This window comes from Leucoraja erinacea, chromosome 6, assembly GCF_028641065.1.
Source record: "Leucoraja erinacea ecotype New England chromosome 6, Leri_hhj_1, whole genome shotgun sequence".
NCBI classification, from domain to species: Eukaryota; Metazoa; Chordata; class Chondrichthyes; order Rajiformes; family Rajidae; genus Leucoraja; species Leucoraja erinaceus.
The window spans coordinates 25,116,245-25,136,762 of NC_073382.1; the positions used below are offsets into that span (position 1 = coordinate 25,116,245).

At 41.4% G+C, this 20,518-nt stretch overlaps 1 protein-coding gene across 1 annotated transcript; it reads right to left on the minus strand.

Annotated features, from left to right (window-relative positions):
* Positions 1-13,793: 13,793 nt before the first annotated feature.
* LOC129697968 (BTB/POZ domain-containing protein KCTD12-like) lies at positions 13,794-19,344 on the minus strand. Its single transcript, XM_055636741.1, has one exon. The coding sequence runs from the start codon at positions 19,165-19,167 to the stop codon at positions 18,325-18,327; it is 843 nt and encodes a 280-aa protein (XP_055492716.1). The 5' UTR covers positions 19,168-19,344; the 3' UTR covers positions 13,794-18,324.
* Positions 19,345-20,518: the final 1,174 nt, after the last annotated feature.

The window sequence follows — 20,518 nt, forward strand, 5'->3', positions numbered from 1 at the left end:
TGGGACCTTATCAAAGACTTTCTGAAAGTACAGGTACAGTAAATCCACTGGCTCTCCCTTGTCCATTTTCCTAGTTACATTCTCAAAAAATTCCAGAAGATTAGTTCTATTTAAACAGTTGGAGAGACATTGAGGTTGCATCATATTTTTGAGGATGCTTTTATAGTTGGAGAATGATGTTCCTGACACATGTGCACGTTCATAGTGTGAATTGCTCTCGACATCATAAATCTCAAGGTGTCAAGATTCAGTGCTCAATGGGAATAGTATGTCTATGCTGATTGCCGTTTTAATGCCATTGTAGATTTTCAGCTAACACCTTCTCTTACCTTTGCAAGGCAGAATGTGCATTCAGGAATGAAACCCATTTCCCTCTGCCAACCCAACTCTGCTGTTTGATGAGATCATTGACGACATGCTGACTAGTTACTTTCTCATGTTATTGTCGTGGTGGCAACCCATACATTGATATCTGGGTCCGGGAGCCTAGGTTATCGTGTCTGTTTTTGATGTGTGAATGTTGACTGTATGTCCCGGAAAAGGTCAAAGGGGAAACTCTTTGACTATATATCAATTTGCTTGATTTTGATTGCTACACTAAAGTTTGGTGACATCTCTCTGATACTGTGGTCAGGGGGGTCCTCGAGCAGTTTACCGACGGTCGCTGGCAGCCGCTTGACTTTTTCATGTTGGCGTTCATGTTGAGATCCAAAAAGCGGTTGGATCGTCAGGGTCACCACTGAAGCGAGACCAGGCAGGTTGTGTGAAATAGTTTTTATTCACAGAAAACGAAAACAAAACTCGTGAAAACCGCGTGCCTAGCTAAACTTACAAAACACAGCTCCTGTCGCTGGGAGGAGCGCTGATAACTGGCTAAAAGCCCATAAACGAACCCCCATGGTCACGTGACCATCCCGACCAATGACGAGGTTCTGACTTCCCAGCCCCACCACCAGGTGCCGCTACAGCATCAGCATGGTAGCCACCATATGTCCAATTTGCATCTAGTTCATATAAATATAAAATATTTTAATCTATAGAGTCAATGATGAAGGCCTTGTTTGGAAGGATACTGTTGCTCCATTGAGTCTTTTGATTCTCCTTGCCGGTTATCAGTGTATTTCATAGAGTCATTGAGCATGGATACAGGCCGTACAGCCCAACCAAGGTGTCAAGTCAAGTCAAGTCAAGTTTATTTGTCACATACACATGCGAGATGTGCAGTGAAATGAAAGTGGCAATGCTCGCGGACTTTTGTGCGAAAGACAAACAACAAAACAACCAAACAAATTATAAACACAATCATAACACACATATTCTTTTACATAATAAATAATGGAAGGAAAAACGTTCAGTAGAGTTAGTCCCTGGTGAGATAGGCGTTTACAGTCCGAATTGCCTCTGGGAAGAAACTCCTTCTCAACCTCTCCGTTCTCACCGCATGGCAACGGAGGCGTTTGCCTGACCGTAGCAGCTGGAACAGTCCATTGCAGGGGTGGAAGGGGTCTCCCATGATTTTATTTGCTCTGGAGTTGCACCTCCTGTTGTATAGTTCCTGCAGGGGGGTGAGTGAAGTTCCCATAGTGCGTTCGGCCGAACGCACTACTCTCTGCAGAGCCTTCTTGTCCTTGGCAGAGCAATTCCCAAACCAGATGGTAATGTTCCAGGACAAGATGATTTCCACCGCCGCTGCGTAGAAGCACTGGAGGATCCTCGGAGACACTCTGAATTTCCTCAATTGCCTGAGGTGGTAAAGGCGCTGCCTTGCCTTACTCACGAGTGCTGAGGCGTGTGATGCCCATGTCATATCCTCGGAGATGTGGACTCCCAGATATTTAAAACAGTTCACCCTATCCACAGGATCCCCATTTATCCTCAATGGAGTGTACGTCCTCGGATGATGTGCCCTCCTAAAGTCCATGATCAGCTCCTTCGTTTTTTTTGATGTTCAGGAGGAGGCTGTTATCCTGGCACCAGAGTGCTAGATCAGCCTTCTCATCGTTGTCTGAGATCAGGCCCACCACCACAGTGTCATCAGCAAACTTAATTATTGAGTTGGAGCTGAACCTAGCCACACAGTCATGTGTGTACAGGGAGTACAATAGGGGGCTGAGGACGCAACCCTGGGGCAATCCTGTGCTCAGGGTGAGGGACTTCGATGTATTCCCTCCCATCTTGACTACCTGGGGCCGTGTCATCTACACTAGTCCCACCAGCCCACATGTGGCCCAGATCTCTCTAAACCTTTCCTATCCATGCACCTGTCCAAATGTCTTTTAAATATTGGTATAGTACTTGCCTTGACTACCTTCGCTGTCAACTCATTAGATATACTTGCACCCTCTGTATGAAAAGGTTGTTAAAGTCCTCTTAAATCTTTCCCCTCTCATTTTAAACTTATGTTCTCTGGTTTTTAATAATCATACTCTGAGTAAAACAGTTGGGGATGTCTACAGCTGTTTCTAGTTGCAGGGAATGGTGTGGAAAATGCTGAAGAACTTACTTTGGCATGGCAGGGAATGAGCGAAGAAGGAGGATTAGAAGGAGTAGATGGAGATAAAAGGGTTTAGCAGAGGAAGAGGACAGAGAAGGAAGAGGGGAAGAAGTTTTCTCAGCAGCAGGCTGTTCAATGAATTTTCCTTTCATCTGAACATCAAACATTAGTGTAGCAATGTTGTCACTGACACCCACTGCCCACTGCAGTTAACCGGTAACCTCAGAGCAAAAGCAAGTTGCCCACGCAGTGGAAATCAAAATATGGGAATTAATGTTTCAAGGATGGAGATGTATACATGTAGGTGTATTAAAAAAAAATCAAGGCCTTCAAATCTCTTGTTATCTGTAATCACCAAGTTTGCAAGCTGGTTTAGTTTAGTTTAGTTAAATTAGAGATACAGCATGGAAACAGGCCCTTTGGCCCACCAAGTTGGCGCCGACCAGCAATCCCCGTACACTAGCGCAATCCTACACACTAGGGACAATTTACAATCTTTACTGAATCCTACAAACCTGTATGTCTTTGGAGTGTGGGAGGAAACCAGAGCACCCAGGGAAAACCCACAAGGTCACAGGGAGAACGTACAAACTCCATACAGACAGCACTTGTAGTCAGGATTGTATCCAGGTCTCTGATGCTGTAAGGCAGCAACTCACTGTGCCGGTTCAAGTTTCTATTGCAACAATTAGGTATTGGCTAGCTGTTGCTTATGCTACAATGGAATCTACCATGTTTGTCATCTGCTATTGTATCATGGTTGAGTCCATCCACTGAAGAATAACCTGTGAACTCTGGCAAGTTGACATCTAGATCCTTGCCAGATGTTGGAAGACTTGTCATATGCCAAGCATTTCATCAGGCAGAGTCATCTATAGTGTACCATGTTGAAGTTTGCATCTGAGTTCTCTGCAGCAGAATTCGTGGAGACTTCTGACAAGTTAACATTTGGGCTCTCCTTTCCTTTGCTCCATCTACAAGCCATTCTGCACAACATAAATCATTGCCTGCATTCCTTATACCAGGAACACCCAAATATTATTCACTATAGGAGAAGGCAACCAAATGAAAGGTTCTGATTATCTCAGACATGCCAATGCCATGGCTGAGAATAAGTCTTCAGCCACAGTTGCATAACAGTGAGGACCACTCAGAACTTTCAGGACGTTCTTTGAGGAGAGGTCCATGCGAGAGGGGAGTGCTGGTGTACTGAGGTGAGGACAGATGAAGTGAACTGAGCAAATGTGAAAACATAAAGAACTGCAGATGCTGGTTAATACACAGCTAATGGGTTAATAAGCAGCTGACTGGGAGGACAGATGACGTGGATGAGATGAGCCAAATGTTTATGGGGAACACGAGGCAGATGGTTAGAAAAATGGCAGGGTGGGTGATCAGGCAAGTAATAGGGAGGGCGTGTTTAAAATATCTGGCAACAAAGTGGAAATGAGGTAGATAATGATAAAAGGTTAATAATAAAGTTTTTGGGAAAATAATGAATTGATTAGATTCTGGCAAAAACTCAGATAGGGAGCACCTCAATTCAACTTTCCAGGGAGGGTTGGTTCTTTATGTTTAACTCAACTAAGCCTTCAATATCTCCTCTTCCTTCAGTGCTTGGCTATCATGGAGGATCTGGGTGAATTAATTGAGCAGTTATCAAGTGGTTACCAAACCTCAATGAACAAATTTTCCAAGTGCATGTTTTGCCCTTGCTTTCTATGGCTACATGAAAGAAGAAGAAGTGGCTCAACAGTCAGTGGGAGCAGCAAGTTATATGTAGAGCTCTTGCTTCCCCTTAATCTATTGCATTACAAAAAACTGAAACATCTTTGATTTCTTGTATAGGTCGTCTGAAGATTTAAATATTGCACTGCACACCATGCATTACCATATAACCATATAACCATATAACAATTACAGCACGGAAACAGGCCATCTTGACCCTTCTAGTCCGTGCCGAACACATAATCTCCCCTAGTCCCATATACCTGCGCTCAGACCATAACCCTCCATTCCCTTCCCATCCATATAACTATCCAATTTATTTTTAAATGATAAAAACGAACCTGCCTCCACCACCTTCACTGGAAGCTCATTCCACACAGCTACCACTCTCTGAGTAAAGAAGTTCCCCCTCATGTTACCACTAAACTTAAGTCCCTTAATTCTCATGTCATGTCCCCTTGTTTGAATCTTCTCTACTCTCAGTGGGAAAAGCTTTTCCACGTCAACTCTGTCTATCCCTCTCATCATTTTAAAAACCTCTATCAAGTCCCCCCTTAACCTTCTGCGCTCCAAAGAATAAAGCCCTAACTTGTTCAAACCTTTCTCTGTAACTTCAACCTTTCTCTGTAGCATTGTGAATAAAACATCGGCCATAGATTCAAAGCTAGTCTAATGATTATCTGATAGCCCCTAATATATATTAAACATTCCTCCATTATACACTGCAACCCTTTTCATTATACATTGCATTCTCCTTTAAAACTCATCACATATTCCTTCACATGCACATCAAACCCAAACTTCATTATATATTGCACCCTTTCTCCATTATATATCACACTCCTTCTCCATTATACATCAAAGCCTCCTCCAGAATGCACCACACTCCTCTTCTAAATTGCATCACACTTCTCCAAGGTTATACTGTACATAGCACTGCTCTTTTATTATACATTGCTCTCATTTTTCATTGCAGACCTGGCCCTTTGAAAATATATTGCATTCCCCTTTCCTCTCACAACCTAAACTGTCCCATTGCACTTTGCTTCCTCCTCCATTATAAATTCCACCCAGGTCCAATATACATTGCATTCCATTTTCATAAACCACGCATCCATCCTCCAATATACATCACTCCCTCTTCCAATATACATCAAGCCCTCCTTCAATATGTTCTGAATCCTCCTCCAATATAATTCACACATTCATTATATATAAAGCCCTCTTCCTTTACACATCGCACTTCTCTTCATTCATACTTTTCATCCTCTTCAAGATACACATCAAACACTGTATATTGTACCAATATATATGCATCCTCTCCCGTTCTGCAGCACATCTACCCCCAATATAGATTAAAGTTCTGCATCATATGCTGCGCCCCTCTTGCATAATAAATCACTTCCATTATAGAATGCACATAACATTTTCTATCCAATTTTCCTGCATTATACAGTGTACACTTTTTCCATAATGTGCCATATAGTGCTTCCTTTACAATGGTTCAATGGTCATTTATTGTCACGTGTACCAGTTAAAGTACAGTGCAATTTGATTTTCCATACAGTCATACCAGAAAAAAGCAACAAGACACAAAACTACATAAAAGTCAACATAAACATCCACCACAGCAGCTCCCCCACATTCCGCACTGTGATGGAAGGCAATAAAGTCTTATCTTCTTTCCTCCTTATTCTCCCATGGACAGGGGCAGTCAAACCATCCACAGTCGGGGCGATCGAAGCTCCCGCAGCCGGCAATCGAAGCTCCCATGATCAAGGCGGTCGAAGCTCCTGCGGCTTGGAGCTCCCGAAGTCGGTCCCTAACCAGGGGACCGCCAGCTCCATGATGTTAAGTCCTGCAGGCTCCCACGGTTGGAGCTCACAAAGTCGATCACCAGCAAGAGGCCGCCAGCTCCTCGATGTTAGGCTGCAGCGCGGACGGGGATACAATACGGAAAAAAATCGCACCTCCGTCGAGGAAAGAGATTAAAAAATGTTTTCCCCAACCCATCCCATCCCACCCCTACATAATACAAAGCTAAAGATACACACATTTAACAACATACTAAACACATACTAAATACAACAAAGAAAGAAAAGGATGAGAGACTGTTGTCGAGGCTGCCACCCCATATAATACATTCTACCCCTCCACCGTTACATAGTGTGGTCCTTATCCATTATATATTACACACCTCCTCCATAATCATTCCTCCATATATATTGCCCTCCTCAGGCAATATACAGCTTAGCCCTCTTTCATTATTCATCCCCCCACCATTACATGTCTATTTTTCATTAACTTTTTTTGTTTGATGAATACATGAATACATAAGTTTGTACCAGTGATTTGGATATAGAACTTCAAACCAGTTGTTTTATTATTTTCAGTACACCTCAAAAACCCCAATACGTTCTTTATTTCATAATTTCAAGCTAATTCTTTCTGATAAACTTATTATAGACACTAACATGGTGGCACAGCAGGAGAGTTACTGCTTACATCGCCAGAGACCTGGATTTGATCTTGATTATAAGTGCTGTCTGTATGGAGTTTGTACGCTCTCCACGTGACCGCGTGCGTATTCTCCAAGATTGGTTTCCTCCTACACTCCAAAAGATGTACAGGTTTGCGGGTTAATTGGCCTGGTACATTTAATTGTCAATTGTCCATGGTGTGTGAAGGATAGTCTAAGAGAGCGAAGATCGCTGGTCTGTGCACACAGCAGACCAAAGGGCCTGTTTCTGCACTGCATCTCTAAACTAAACTAAGCTAATTTCCCATCCAAAATAACCCCTGTCAAGCTTCAATCACCATTACCCACGCACACTACAAATATGTTTCAAATGCAAGTCGCAGGTATCCAAGCAACCTATACGTATCCATTGAGCACAATTTACAGAGCAGATGGCAGTAAACAAGAGACTAATAGTTCTGCAATGATAAAATATCCCTGATATCTCTTGAGTACCAACATGAACCATACAGTTGATGTACTTCTCTAACAAATCTTTCACCCTACAGAAAACAGCTGCTACATTAGTTAATTCAAAGATAATTATTCTTGGATGAAACATTTATCATTCTCAGTACTTAGAAACAACTGCACCATACATGAGATGCTTAAAAATTAAGTGGAGTGGAGTTTTACTGTGATCCTTTATGGTTAATTAAGATTATTTTGCTCTAAATAAGAGGACATTTGAACCTGTTAAATATTAAGTGGTGGTAACAAATCTGTATGGAATCACATTGGCTCCATATTCTGATTGTGGGAATAGTAGAACTTAAACCAAGAGAATCTTCTAAGCTTGGTGCATCAAAACCTGAATTAGGATAAAGGATTTAAGGACATGACTTCCAAGGCCTTCTACCGCGCAAATTTTTTTTTAAAAAGGGGCACACAGTGGCACAGAAGCATAGTTGCTGCCTTACAAAGCCAAAGATCCGGGTTCAATCCTGACTCTAGGTGCTATTCCCTCCGGGGATGAATAAAGTTCTATCATATCGTATCTGTACGGAGTTTGTACGTTCTTCCTGTGACCACGTGGGTCCGCGTGCATTTTCTCTGGGTGCTCCGGATTCCTCCCACACACCTAAGACATAGATGTTGGTAGGTTAAATGTAGATTGTCCCTGGTGTGTAGTCAGTGCAGACTCATTGGGCCGAAGGGCCTGTTTCTGTGCTGTATATCTAAAGTCGAAAGCCTGGCTCATGAATATGGCCATCGTACATGTCATCCCTCAACAAACTTGCAGAGCGCCAGTGTGCCAGGCGTGGTGGAATGTTCAAGCCTTTCCACTCCAGTTACTTATTCCTGAGGACCCTTCCATCCACCTTATAATTTGAATCAGTTATTCCTCCATAAACATTATGCATGAGATAGTTCATAACGGCTTCTGTGGTCCTGAGGGAATCTGATAGATCAGTGATCTAATTCATTTCATGCCTTGATACAGTGCAGGGATAATTTAGCTATTTGCCAATCTGCCTGGAAGTTCATCATCAGTATTCATCATAAGTGCACCTCAAACCTAGACGCGCTTCTGGATTTCAAAGGCTGCATTAAAGAGGTAGATTTTAAACAGTGCCTTAAAGGAGAAGACAATAGTGCACGTGCAGCAGTTTGAAAAAGAACTCCAGAGGAAAGGATAGAGGCAGTATTCAGAATGAGCTCCAGTGATGAAGCAGAAGTAGTGGCAGTTGCACAAGGGACTGGATTTGGAGGGTTATGGGGATGGGTATTGGTTGCAGATATTTTGAGATGATGCCACAGAATTGAAGGTAGACAATTGAACATCAGTCTGAAGGAAGAACCCGACCCGAAACATCACCTATTCATTTTCTCCAGAAGTGCTGAGTTACTCCATCATTTTGTTTCAATTTTTTGTATATGCCAAGTCCGATAGATATCCACATGTTTATGAAAGTTGTCTTACTTCCATTTAAGAACAAACTCAAACAGGAAGTGATAGAAGCAAACCTCTATTTCGGTCACAAACCATTTTATCGTCATCATTTCCATTTTGATAATCTCTTGAAGAAAAACAGAACCTTAGCCTCGGCCTCAGCCCAACACTTTTATTCCTGGTTGTTCCAGCCAAGCCTTCTGAACCACACTACAACCTAAAAAAGTTTTGGGTTCATTTGGATGTGTGCTCAACAACAGCCAGTTCCTTACTCTAAATTTCTTTCAGTCTTTTGGAAAAGCAAATAAATGTATAGGATATCTTATAAAAATAAGTGGATATGTTTTCTGTACACTAACTCTGCATTGCCAAAATTTTTATATGTTCAGAAATGGAGCAATTTATGCAAACAATGTTGCTCTTATCTCCAATTGCAAAAGTAACCATAAAAATATATATAATTTATTTATTTTTGAGAAAAAAATCAATAATTGGATAAATCAAATGCATGAATGAACTGTGTGCTTGGTTTTTGTAAGATTAATGGTGGTCTGAAAGTTCAAAGGCAAGGTTACTAAATGTTTTTGCATTCTATATTTTTGTTTTATTAGTCAGTAACCCTACAAATGTGCATACCTGTGAAAGTGTATCAGTAAACCAGGAGCAGTGGGTAATGTCATTAATTGAACTGACCTATTTGTTCACTATGTTTTCAAAATAAATGTGAAAGGTCATCTGCTTTATGCTGTCTGATATTTAGAAAATTTCATCCAATGAACTCTGTCAAGCATGTTGCCATCTCCCTTCCAGGGAATTAGTTTGCAATGTACACTTTCAGATAAGCACATACTATAGTACAAGGAAGGGAGGGGGTGGCGAATGAACCAACCCACATCCCAGCTGGGGCTACTGACGGTGTTACATAGCCCGAGGGTTGGGTACAGTAGCTGGACTGCCGTACAGCAACAATTTACAATTATGGAGCTCCTCTAATTTAGTAACATGGGAGCCTTATCAAATAAAACTTCATACTTAAAGAAGTTTGATTGAAGTGAGGTTTTTAAAAAGAGCAAACGTGCCGAGGCAGAGAAATCTAGGAAGGGAGTTTTAAGCTTAGGACTTTGGCAGTTCAATTCACAGCCACAAGTAATGTAGTGATTAATATCAGGGCTGCACTAAAACTCTGGTATGGACGAGTGTGCATATCTCAGAGAATCTCAAGGCTGAAGAAAATTGCAAAAATAGAAACAACCAGGTCATGGAGGGTTTGCAAAACAAAGGTAGGCTTTATTTTTAAAGGAGGCAATGCTTAGCCAGGAATCAATATAGGTCTGAAGAAGGATCTCAACCTGAAACATCGCCTATCCATGTTCTCTAATGATGCTGCCTGGTCCACTGAGTTACTCCAGCACTCTGTAAATGCAGTTTCTTGTTTCTGTACTCAATATAGAACCATTGTAAAGCTAAATATGCTGGAAATATGAAGTAAAAATGAAATGTACTTGGAAAGCCTGGTTGCATTCATGCTGAGAGGAACATGATTGAGGATTCATCTGAAATGGGCTATAGGTCCAGTGGTCATTGATGAATGGGACTTGGTGCATGTTAAAATAATGAAACAATATTTCAGACGGGTTTATATTTAGGAAGGTGGAAAGTAGATGTCTAACTAGGTCCCATTGAATAGTCAACCAGTAACAAGGAGGACTTAAGCCACTGCTGACCTGGAGTAGAGAAAATGTCTTTTCACCCTGAGAGTTGTGAATTTGTGGAATTCCCTGCCACAGAGGGCAGTGGAGGCCAAATCCCTGGATGGATTTATGAGAGAATTAGATAGAGCTCTAGGGGTTAGTGGAATCATGGGATATGGGGAGGAAGCAGGCAAAGGTTATTGATTGGGGACGATCAGCCATGATCACAATGAATGGCGGTGCTGGCTCGAAGGGTTGAATGGCCTCCTCCTGCACCTATTTTCTGTGTTTCTATGTTTCTAATGGTGGCGGACAATTAATTGAAAACAGAAGAAGAAACTCTCCATCTTTAATGAGCTGGCAGCACCTAAGAGTTAAAGAGTTAATGGCAAGGCTAAAGTATTCACAGCCATGTTAGTCAGAAGTACTGTGAGTTATCCATCTTGATGTCCTCTTCAGATCAGCACAGTCAATTTTCAGCTTTTCATTCCATGCAATTTCAATGAAGGGCCAAGAGCAAAATTACAACAACAAAAAGAGAGTAGTCAGCGCCCCAGCAGTAGCACTGAAGTCTTGTTCTCTAGAATTAATCAGTACTCGAGCCAAGCTGTTCCAGTACATTTACAACACTGGCATCCACCAGCAATGTGGAAAATTGCCAGATATATCCTATTCACAAAAAGCAAATCCATGCTTTCATAAATAAATGCCTTCATTTAGTTGAAGACACAAGGAAATACAGATGATGGGATCTTGCGCAAAATACAAAGTGCTGGAGTAACAGCGTGTCAGGCAGCAGCTGTAGATGAAATGGATAGGCGATGTTTTGTGTCAGGACTCTTCTTAAGATGTCAATGCCTTCTTCTGAAGATGGGTCCTAACCTGAAATATCACCTATCTATTTTCTCCACAGATTCTGGCTGGCCTGTATTTTGCCTTCATTTAATAACTGTCATGTCATACTACTCTTGCACACCAGCAGTACGATAGATGGCATCAAATGCCATCAAGTAACATTGAGAAGCCCTGTACACCATGGGCTTTTGACATCAAGAAAGCATTTTACTCAATGTGGCTTCAAGGAGGGTGATAAAACTAAATCTAATGGATGACAAGGTGGACAATACTCACCACTCATAAAGATAGATGGCTAAGGATGTTTAGCATCAATCATCCCAGCTACAGGACATTGTGACACGAGTTCCTCAGGACAATGTTCTTGACCCAACCATCTTTAGGTGCTTTTTCAATGACCATCCCCCCATCCTAAGTGGGGATATTCACTGATTATTGGAAAATAGGATCACAGAGAATTTGTGTGAATGGGTGATTGATGGACGTTGTGAACTCATTGGGCCGAAGGGCCTGTTTCCATGCTTCTTTGATGAGGATTCGTGAATGAAAGTGAATATTGTGCAATCATCAACAAACATGGGTGGGAGATTGCAACATTCTCGTGGTCCACCCTGTTTCGACTAATGCAATCAACCCGACGTGCGCAATTAGATCAAATAGAACAAGTTGACCTACAACTTTAGACTGTGCACGCCATATGCAAGAAGAAGAAGATCAACAAACATTCCCACTCTGATCTTAGAATAATAATAATTAGATTACTGAAATAGCTGAAGATGGTTGAGTTTAGGACTCTATTCTGAGGAATTCCTGCAGTCATACCCGGGGATTGGATAATTGAGAACCAATATTCACACCCATCTTCCTTTGAGTGATGTCTAACTACAGTCACTGGAACGATATTCCTTCCCATTGATATCAACGTTACTAAAGTGTCTTGGTGTTACATTTGGTCAAATGTTGCCTTGATGTCAAATCCAGTCAATCTCACCTATTTGGTTCATAGTTATGATTAAATCTAAAGCTAATTGTTCTTGGCAAAATACAGTGAGCATATTCCTTGAGAGCACTGTGAATGACAGCTTCTAATGCCAGGCTAGTGATTCGAATAGAGTAATTGGGCAGTAATTAGCCAGAACAAACCATTGATCACCCAATCACACTAGCTCTATGTTATCCCACATTCACTTCCACTCCCTGTACACCAGGGACAATTTATCAAGGCCAACTGTCCATAAGCCCCAAACGTCTTTGGGATGTGGGAGGAAACCAAAGCACCGAGAGGAAACCTATGAGGTCAAATGGAGAATTTGCAAACTCCACACAGATACTTTCTAAAGTCAGAATTGAACTTGGGATTCTGGAACTGTGAGGTAGCAGCTCTACCAGCCCGACATGGAAAATCTACAAAATGGATATGGATGCAACCAAGCTAATTTTCCACCAATGAGTTGGAGATTGTGGCATCAGGGACAGTCAGGGAGAGCAGCAGAATATTCTTCAGCCATCCAATGTAGGTATTGCCTGAGAACCCTAATAATGATTACAAACTGATGCACATTCGTTCACCTGGGACCGAGTCCATTGACACAATAATTGAAGGATTTTTCGACAAAGATACAAGCAGGGGGTGCTTGCACACACACAAGCAAGTCGGCTTTCTTCTTCAAGAGAAATATTTGCTGTTGATGGTCTGCATTGGTTCTCCTTTGACAAGCTGTGGTTCTCTGCTGTGCCAGCAAAATCAAGCATGTATTGCATGACATCTGATGTTGCTGCTCCATGCCTTGGCTCTTTCACGAATTATGCACAAAAACGCAACATTATATCAATTCATTACGCAACGCTATGCATCAACTATGCTATTAAATTTCTACACCAGTGACTGGATTACCTGTCCCCTTTTCAATCTGTATCAATTCAGCTTAATTATTTACACATCAACTACAAGCTCCATATTACATTTTGCTCGGCATACCAAAGTTCAAAACAAACTCTAACTACCGAGCTACAAATAACTTTCAATGTTTGTATTTGTTATGATGCCACAGATAGCAGGAAAAATCCCAGGTGTTTACTTTTCTTGTACAAGTCTATTCTTGCAGATGATGCCATTACCTTTTTAAGTCTAGGCTTCTAATTGTGTGCTACCTTCCAAATAAAAATATATTAAAACAACATTAATGGTACTTTAAGAAAATGTTGATTCAACAAGGTCAAGCATAATAAATGTATGATCCTTTTTTGCCGAGGCGCATTAAATGATGATGGAAGTACAGTTATGATTAGTGCCAAAGCAATGCCAATTGGCACAGACCACAAAGAAAACTCCCCACAAACATCCAAGGATCATTGTAAGGAAAGATGTTCTTTTTCCAAGGTCTGCTGCTGCAAGGCGACATTTTAAAGAAAATTATGATATCCTGTAGCTTTGAAGTCATCAAGCAACTGAGTAGGGCCAGGGAGATGGTGTCTTCTGTGTACTCATACTTCCCAATGTTTATAAAATGCAACATATATTAGTGTCCACAAATCTGAGGGGCACACTCCTGCCTATTGATAATGTAAAAATGTCACAAGTAGGTTTGCTATATTAATCCAACAGATACAAAATTGACCATGTTGAAATGCAGTGTTTAATTAAATTCATTGTGTGACAAAAAACACAATTTGCAATCACCAGGAAATGGCTAAGCAGACACATTTTTTTTTGTACAAAAACTTGTCATTACAACATCGCATTGTTTTAAAAGTGTTTAATAAAACAAAAAATACAGTTCAATCGTGTGTACATCAATGCGCCTACATTTTGAAAGGTTTGGACCTGAATATTACTTTAATTTTCATCTCTTAAGCAATAAACTGGCATGGCAGATGCTATCTCATGGAAATGGCCTATTTTCCATTTTGCTGGATTCTTTCAACTGTTGCTCAGTCCTTGAATACAGAAGTTTATTTTTTCTCATACTCGACTTGTAATTAATTTTAATTTATGCTTCTAATCCTAATCTTTGAAGTGGATTTTTGGGTTTAACTCTTCATTCTTGTTTGGTGAAATTATTTAATCAGTAACTTTAAAAGATACACATTCTTCATCTTATTAATAATGCATTAACACCAAAACAGTTCTGAGATAATAGTGAGATTCTATATTTTGTTATGAAATATTTGTGGTGCCTATATTGTGTTCCCTTCATTTGCCTCCCACGATTTAAATCCTCTAATTAAAATAGAATGTTCTATTAAATAAAACATTCTTCTTTTAGGTAGTACAAATGGTTTTTTTCAAAATTATCTTGGGCATCATGAGACAATTGTCATTCAATGAATGGACTAAATTAGCTGGAAACATATTTGCCATGTAGTAATTGGCCATGTAAGGTTCATTAGATTTTACACAATAGCACATCTGTTTAATTTTCTACCACAAAGGCGATGAAGAAAGAGACTTGCATTTATATAGTTGCTTTTGTATTTTCTGGATTCCCCAAATTGCTTTACAGTTAATGAAGTACTTTTCTGAATTGTAGTTACTATTGTAATGAAGAATGTATCACCACTAATTTGTGCGTAGCTCTATCTTACCAACAGCAAAATGTTAATGACCAGATAATCTAGTTTTATGTAGACTGATTGAGGAATACCTATTGGCCAACAATTCCCCTGCTTTTCTTCAAAATAGTATGTGGAACATTTTACATTCACCGCAGAGAGTAGCAGGTTGACAATTGCATCTAGGAGATGACACCTATAATGATGTAGTGTTCCTTTAGTGCAGCACTAAAGAAGTAAGATGGATTTTTGGGCACTGGAGTGGAATATAAGCCCATAACTTCCTTGATGCAAACATCAACTGAGCCACAACTAACACTTAACATGGTGCAATTACTTAAAATGAAGATGATAACCGAGTCCAGGCAGAGAAATTTAATTTAAGCAACATTATTTAATTATCCAATTAAAGATTCAGTGCATTGTTGATTTAGGCTCAGTTATATGGTCCTTGTTCCTTATTATATCACTGAGAAATTACAAAATGTGTTCTTCTTTGTATCGTCCAAAAGAATAGGGCTGCTGTTTAATCAACTGTTATCATTTTCCTCTGGTGACATGGAGCCCTCTGTTTCACAACAAAGTTCCCAATTACACCCAGATGTGGAACACACCATTTTAAATAGTCCACAAACACAGCTTGAAATAAAACCATCACTCTACCGATTCACCACATTGTTTGATCAGTGTTCCATCTGCCTGACTGGACTTCAGCAATTACTTTATGTTTTGTCAGTTTGTGAACATACATCATTACAAACAAATCTGCTTACAAATAAGCTCAGAACAGCTGAATATACAATTTATCTGACCGGACTCATTCCCTAGCTACTTTGTAAGTGAAAAGCTCCCTCTGTCTGCTTGTACAGCAGCTGTGAGAATAGGATAGGAAATGTCCAACAGCTGTCTTAAAGATGCTTTGCTACTGGTATTCTCTCCTAAAAGACATATAGGTTAGTCAAGAGTCAAAGGTGACAGCAGAATGGTAAATGTGTTTGTGTTTTAAGTTATTTTGCACAAGTTTTAAAATGTAATTGTCCAAATTGGATGATAACATTTGAAACTATCAGAAATGGTTCTAGCAAGAAGTTAGACAACATTTTCCAATGCTGAACTAATTTCTTCATCATGCCTTTGTTTGTGTACTTATATTTCCAGAATGAAAATATTTTAATCCTTCCGCTTAGTCTCACAGTCTTTGTATATAGTTCTGTGAAGAAGTGAAAGCTAGCTCCTCATCCTTGATCAATGCCATGTTGCCTGAGAATACCTTTGTCCATATTTCTCTATGGACCTTTGCTTGGTAGCCTCCAATGTAAAGTAACTAACATATGGATCTCTCTGTGTGGGTAAAGGTGATGCGTGATTCAATCCACATTGTTCCACCCTATCTTAAAATCATAGACAATAATGTATTTTGTAATGAGCCATTTGATTTATTTGTTATTCTTGAAGCAGGTCATTGTTTCTTTAAATGTCATTGATCAGAACCTAATAGTTACCAAACTGAAAGATCTTTCTTCAATGTTAATACAAACATTAACAGAAGCTATTCTTCATATGTTGTGTACCATACTTTCAAATGTTCTTATTGGGAGTGAAATATATTTTGATTGTTGAAATTGAAAAGAAAATTGAGTTGATTGCACCCAAAACTCAAAAATTGAGTTGATTGTTGGCTAAAATGTGGAACATAATTGTGAAAAATAAGTGAATATGAATTGTATGGCTTACCATGACATTTGGTTTAAATCTCACCAGCATCGTGTCTTACAAGCTCTAAGTTGTAACTTGGACATGTTATGTCAACTAGGGGCACTAGAATTTCCTTAAAGAAATTCTCCAACGATGATGAACTTCAAAATGAGTGCAGCGTTCAGGACAATATATTATGCAGTTATGTCTCTGCTAGACCTCTTGGTAACACCACTGACTGATTTGACTGCTGACAGTGACTGCCAAGTCACACATACCTTACATGGGGTTGAACACTGAACTGTAACCCAACGGGAGTCAACACCATCAGTGGAGGAGAGAAGAAAGAAAATCGCTAGAGAAAAACTGTTCAGGAAAGAAGGAACCCGACATTGATCTTGAACCTAAATGTAATTCACGTCATCTACTATAATTAAGAAAAGTAGACAAAAAGATAGAGAAACTCATCTATGGAGTGAAGGAATGGGTGACGTTTCGGGTCGAGACCCTTCTTCAGACTGAAGTGTCTAATCAAGGAACTGTAATTACATAATACAATTTCAGAAACCCGTTGCTAAGTTCTGCATTTATTTTCTAAACCCCGTGAGTTTTTATCTTTTCATATTTGTATCCTTTTTCTGTTAGTACTGTTTAACTTTAAGATTCCCTTGCTTTCCCCCTTCTCACTCCCATCTTTCTCCTTTGCTATTTCCCCGACTGCATTTTGGAGGCTATTTCCTGCTTTTTTACCCTGCAGATGCTGGTTTAAATCGGTGGACACAAAATGCTGGAGTTACTCAGCGGGACAGGCAGCATCTCTGGAGAGAATGAATGGGCGACCCTTCTTGGGTCTCGACCCGAAATGTCACCCATTCCTTCTCTCTAGAGACGCTGCCTGTCCCCCGCTGCCTGAAGAGATTATCTCATTCTCAATGTGAAATACCGAGTCCTTATTTAACATGGTTCATGTGCGGCAAACAATAAATGAGGAAGACAAACTTCCTGTTCGACATATGGAAACCATTTTCATTATTACTAAAATTGACTTAAATTCCACATCATATAATTAGAAGTAACTGCTGTGAAGTGAATCGCCACTATCACAAGATCAAATTATTTTAAAAATCATACAATTTTTGAGAGTTATTGTCCTGGATGTATATGTTAAAGCTACGCCCACACTGTCTTCAAAATGGCAAGCAAAAAGTGAGTCATCCAGACTCAAGTGATAATACACACTGCAAACTATCAAATCAAATGTCAACGATTTGGTCGCAAGGAATAAACAGTATAATACGTTCTGCGATCCGCCTGGTTAGATTTGACACCGGGTTTGGGGTTTAAGCCGAGTACTACACTGCAAGCCTATAAAATCTGCAGCCCCTACCCCTTGAACACCAAAATTACCGCTTTCTCCTGCACACAATGAAAGTACTCTGCAGGCGCGTCAAGTGGGGAAGTTGGTGAGACTGGTGAACCAGAAGAGAGAGCTGAACGCCAGACAGTTGTTCATGTGTTGAACCTTGAGTGCCGGTGGGAGGGAAATGATCGAATGACGACGCTCGGTGAGGTTGATAGCTTCATATCGGGATCATTAAAATAACATATTTGAACCATAGTTCCCAGTAGCAACGCTTTATCGCGGCTGTGGTCGTAGACGCTACGTTTGGATGTCTCTATGGTCTTGGGGGCTTGCCCGCGCCTTGCTAAACTGTTCTAACACAGTACTCTCAGTCTCTCTCGCACGAACACACACACACCCACCCGTACGAGATCCATTCTGTCGGGCAGTCGAACACTCTCCAGATCATTCGAACAGTATAGGTAGGCAACATGGCAATGGGGCAGTTTTGTTTAATCGGACGGCCAGGCAGCCCCGGCGCACTCCTGGGTGCATTCACTCTCTGCAGAAGACATACTCGGTGTAACTGGTCCAGATCTTGTCCTCTCCCTGGTCGCTGGCGTAGGCGCAGGTCCCGGTGGAGCTACAAGCCAGCATACGGAACCCAGCCTCGGCCAACAAGTCAAACGACTGCTCCAGGAAGTTGAACTTCAGGTAGTAGCGGGACGTGTACCTCTCGGGCGGGCGGTCGGGGTCCCGGCTCTCGTTCAGGTTCTCCCCGAACACTTCCTTGGCCAGAGAGGTTTTGCCGCACACGGTAATCCTCGCCACCCTCCTGAACTTGGCGTCGGCTTGGCAGTCCCGGCCGATGGTGTATGAGCCCCGGTAGCCCACGGTAATGTAACCCGATCTCCTGGCTTGGGTGCCGTCCGAGGACGGAGAAGCGCTGGAGGCCAGCGGGAGCGACGGTGTGGCCGGGCTGGGCTTGTCCGCATCTCTGTCCCCTTCCTCCTGGTCGCTCCTCCAGCGCTCGCCCGCCTTGCCATCCTTAGCGCTCAGCTGGCCCACTAGCTCCCGGAGCTGGAAGTACTCCGCTTCCCTCTGCAGCCTGCATCTCTCGGGGAAATAATCGGGCAGAATCAACTTGAGGTCCCTCATGTAGTCCAGGATGTAACGGAATAGGAAGCCGTCCCTATCCAGGAAGAAGCGACCCTTACTGTCCTTGGGCAAATCTTTGGGCTTTCTGCGGCTGAACATGTCCCACAGCAAAGAGTCGGGCACCGCTACCAAAGTGCGGTGCCGGGTCACATACACCTGCCCACCCACATTCAGCTCCACCACGGCCGGGAAAGCAGTCTCTCCGTTGGGGAGATCGCAAGGACTGTCCGGCAGAGCCATCTCGGCTCTTGGAAGTGAGCAAGGCACCCCCCTCCCCCCCCAAAATAAAACCAAACCAGTGGAAATGCGGGCTGCCGTATGTAAATATCAGACATGGGAGGAAGAGGTTTAAATACACGCCGATGACGTTGACTTTCAACAAATCAACAAGTTGGAAGCAAAGACTGACATGTTCCTTTTCCCCAGAATCGCCCGGGACATGTTGGAACCGGTAGAAGTAACTTTTTGCTGAGTGTTCTCCTCGGCGCATGAGTCGATATTGCAAAACCCCAAGTCATTTCCGAACGCACTTTGCAGTTACAAGCGGCGCCCCTTCGTTCCTGTTTTACTTTTGCTTGGTCATTTATGATTAATATCTCCATAAACCGAGACCAACAAAAAAGTGTAGGTGGTTAAATAGCCACAGAAATATGGGACGAGGTCGGACAATTTCTGACACGTCGCTGGAATACACAGGTTCAAACCAAGTTCTGAGGAAGTGTTTAAAAAAAAATCCAGAATCGTTAACTGAGGATTTCTTTCCACTTACGCTGTCTGACCTGTTGAATCTTGCCAGTATTTAAAAAAACATTTTTTTGCAAAATAAGAATCGATATGATATCATGCCTCGGAGTGAGTAAAGGTCACGACTGTTGGTTTGTTTTACTGCAAAACGCCAACATTTAAAGTTCGCTTTATTTTCATAAGCATTTTGTGTTTTATACGATAACAAACATCCTTCGAGCCCCTGATATATTTTTGGATTTCGGAGGATTGCATTATTCTCAAATGAGAAGTAACAATTCCCGTTGGCCATCACAACCCGAGTGCAGATCGCGACTTTAAACTACATGTGGTTGTTGCACAAATTCATCCGGCAATGCACTCCCTCCCCGCCAACGCAAACAACTCGAGTTTGAGAAGTTCTGTGCCTGTGACATGATTTTTGTTGCCAAACCCAAATTGGACAAAAAGGGTGTTTTATTTTTTAATCGCAATTAAGTCAAACTCTTTCAGAGATTTCTGAACGCCGATACATTTGAATTTCAAAGAATAACACGCGTTTTAAGCCTTTCACATCTTCACCGTTTCAAAAAGCACAATGATAGAGAGCGTGGGCCCTCTGCTGGATGTATAAATGACTATGAAAAACAGCTTTCTTTGCTGGATGGTTTTGATGCTAACGTTTGATAATTTCGGGTCTTTCCTGTCATTTATGCCATTGTCATGAAAAATGTTATAACGCCATGGTGTTATACAGCATGGAAATAGGAACCTTAGCCCAACTTGCCTGTGCTGAACAATTCTGGATATGTTCCTTCACCCTGCATTTGGCCCATATCCTTCAAATCGTTCCTATACATTTATGTCC

Excerpts from the sequence above, each read along its gene's own strand:
- LOC129697968 (XM_055636741.1), bottom strand. The coding sequence starts at position 19,167 with ATGGCTCTGCCGGACAGTCCTTGCGATCTCCCCAACGGAGAGACTGCT.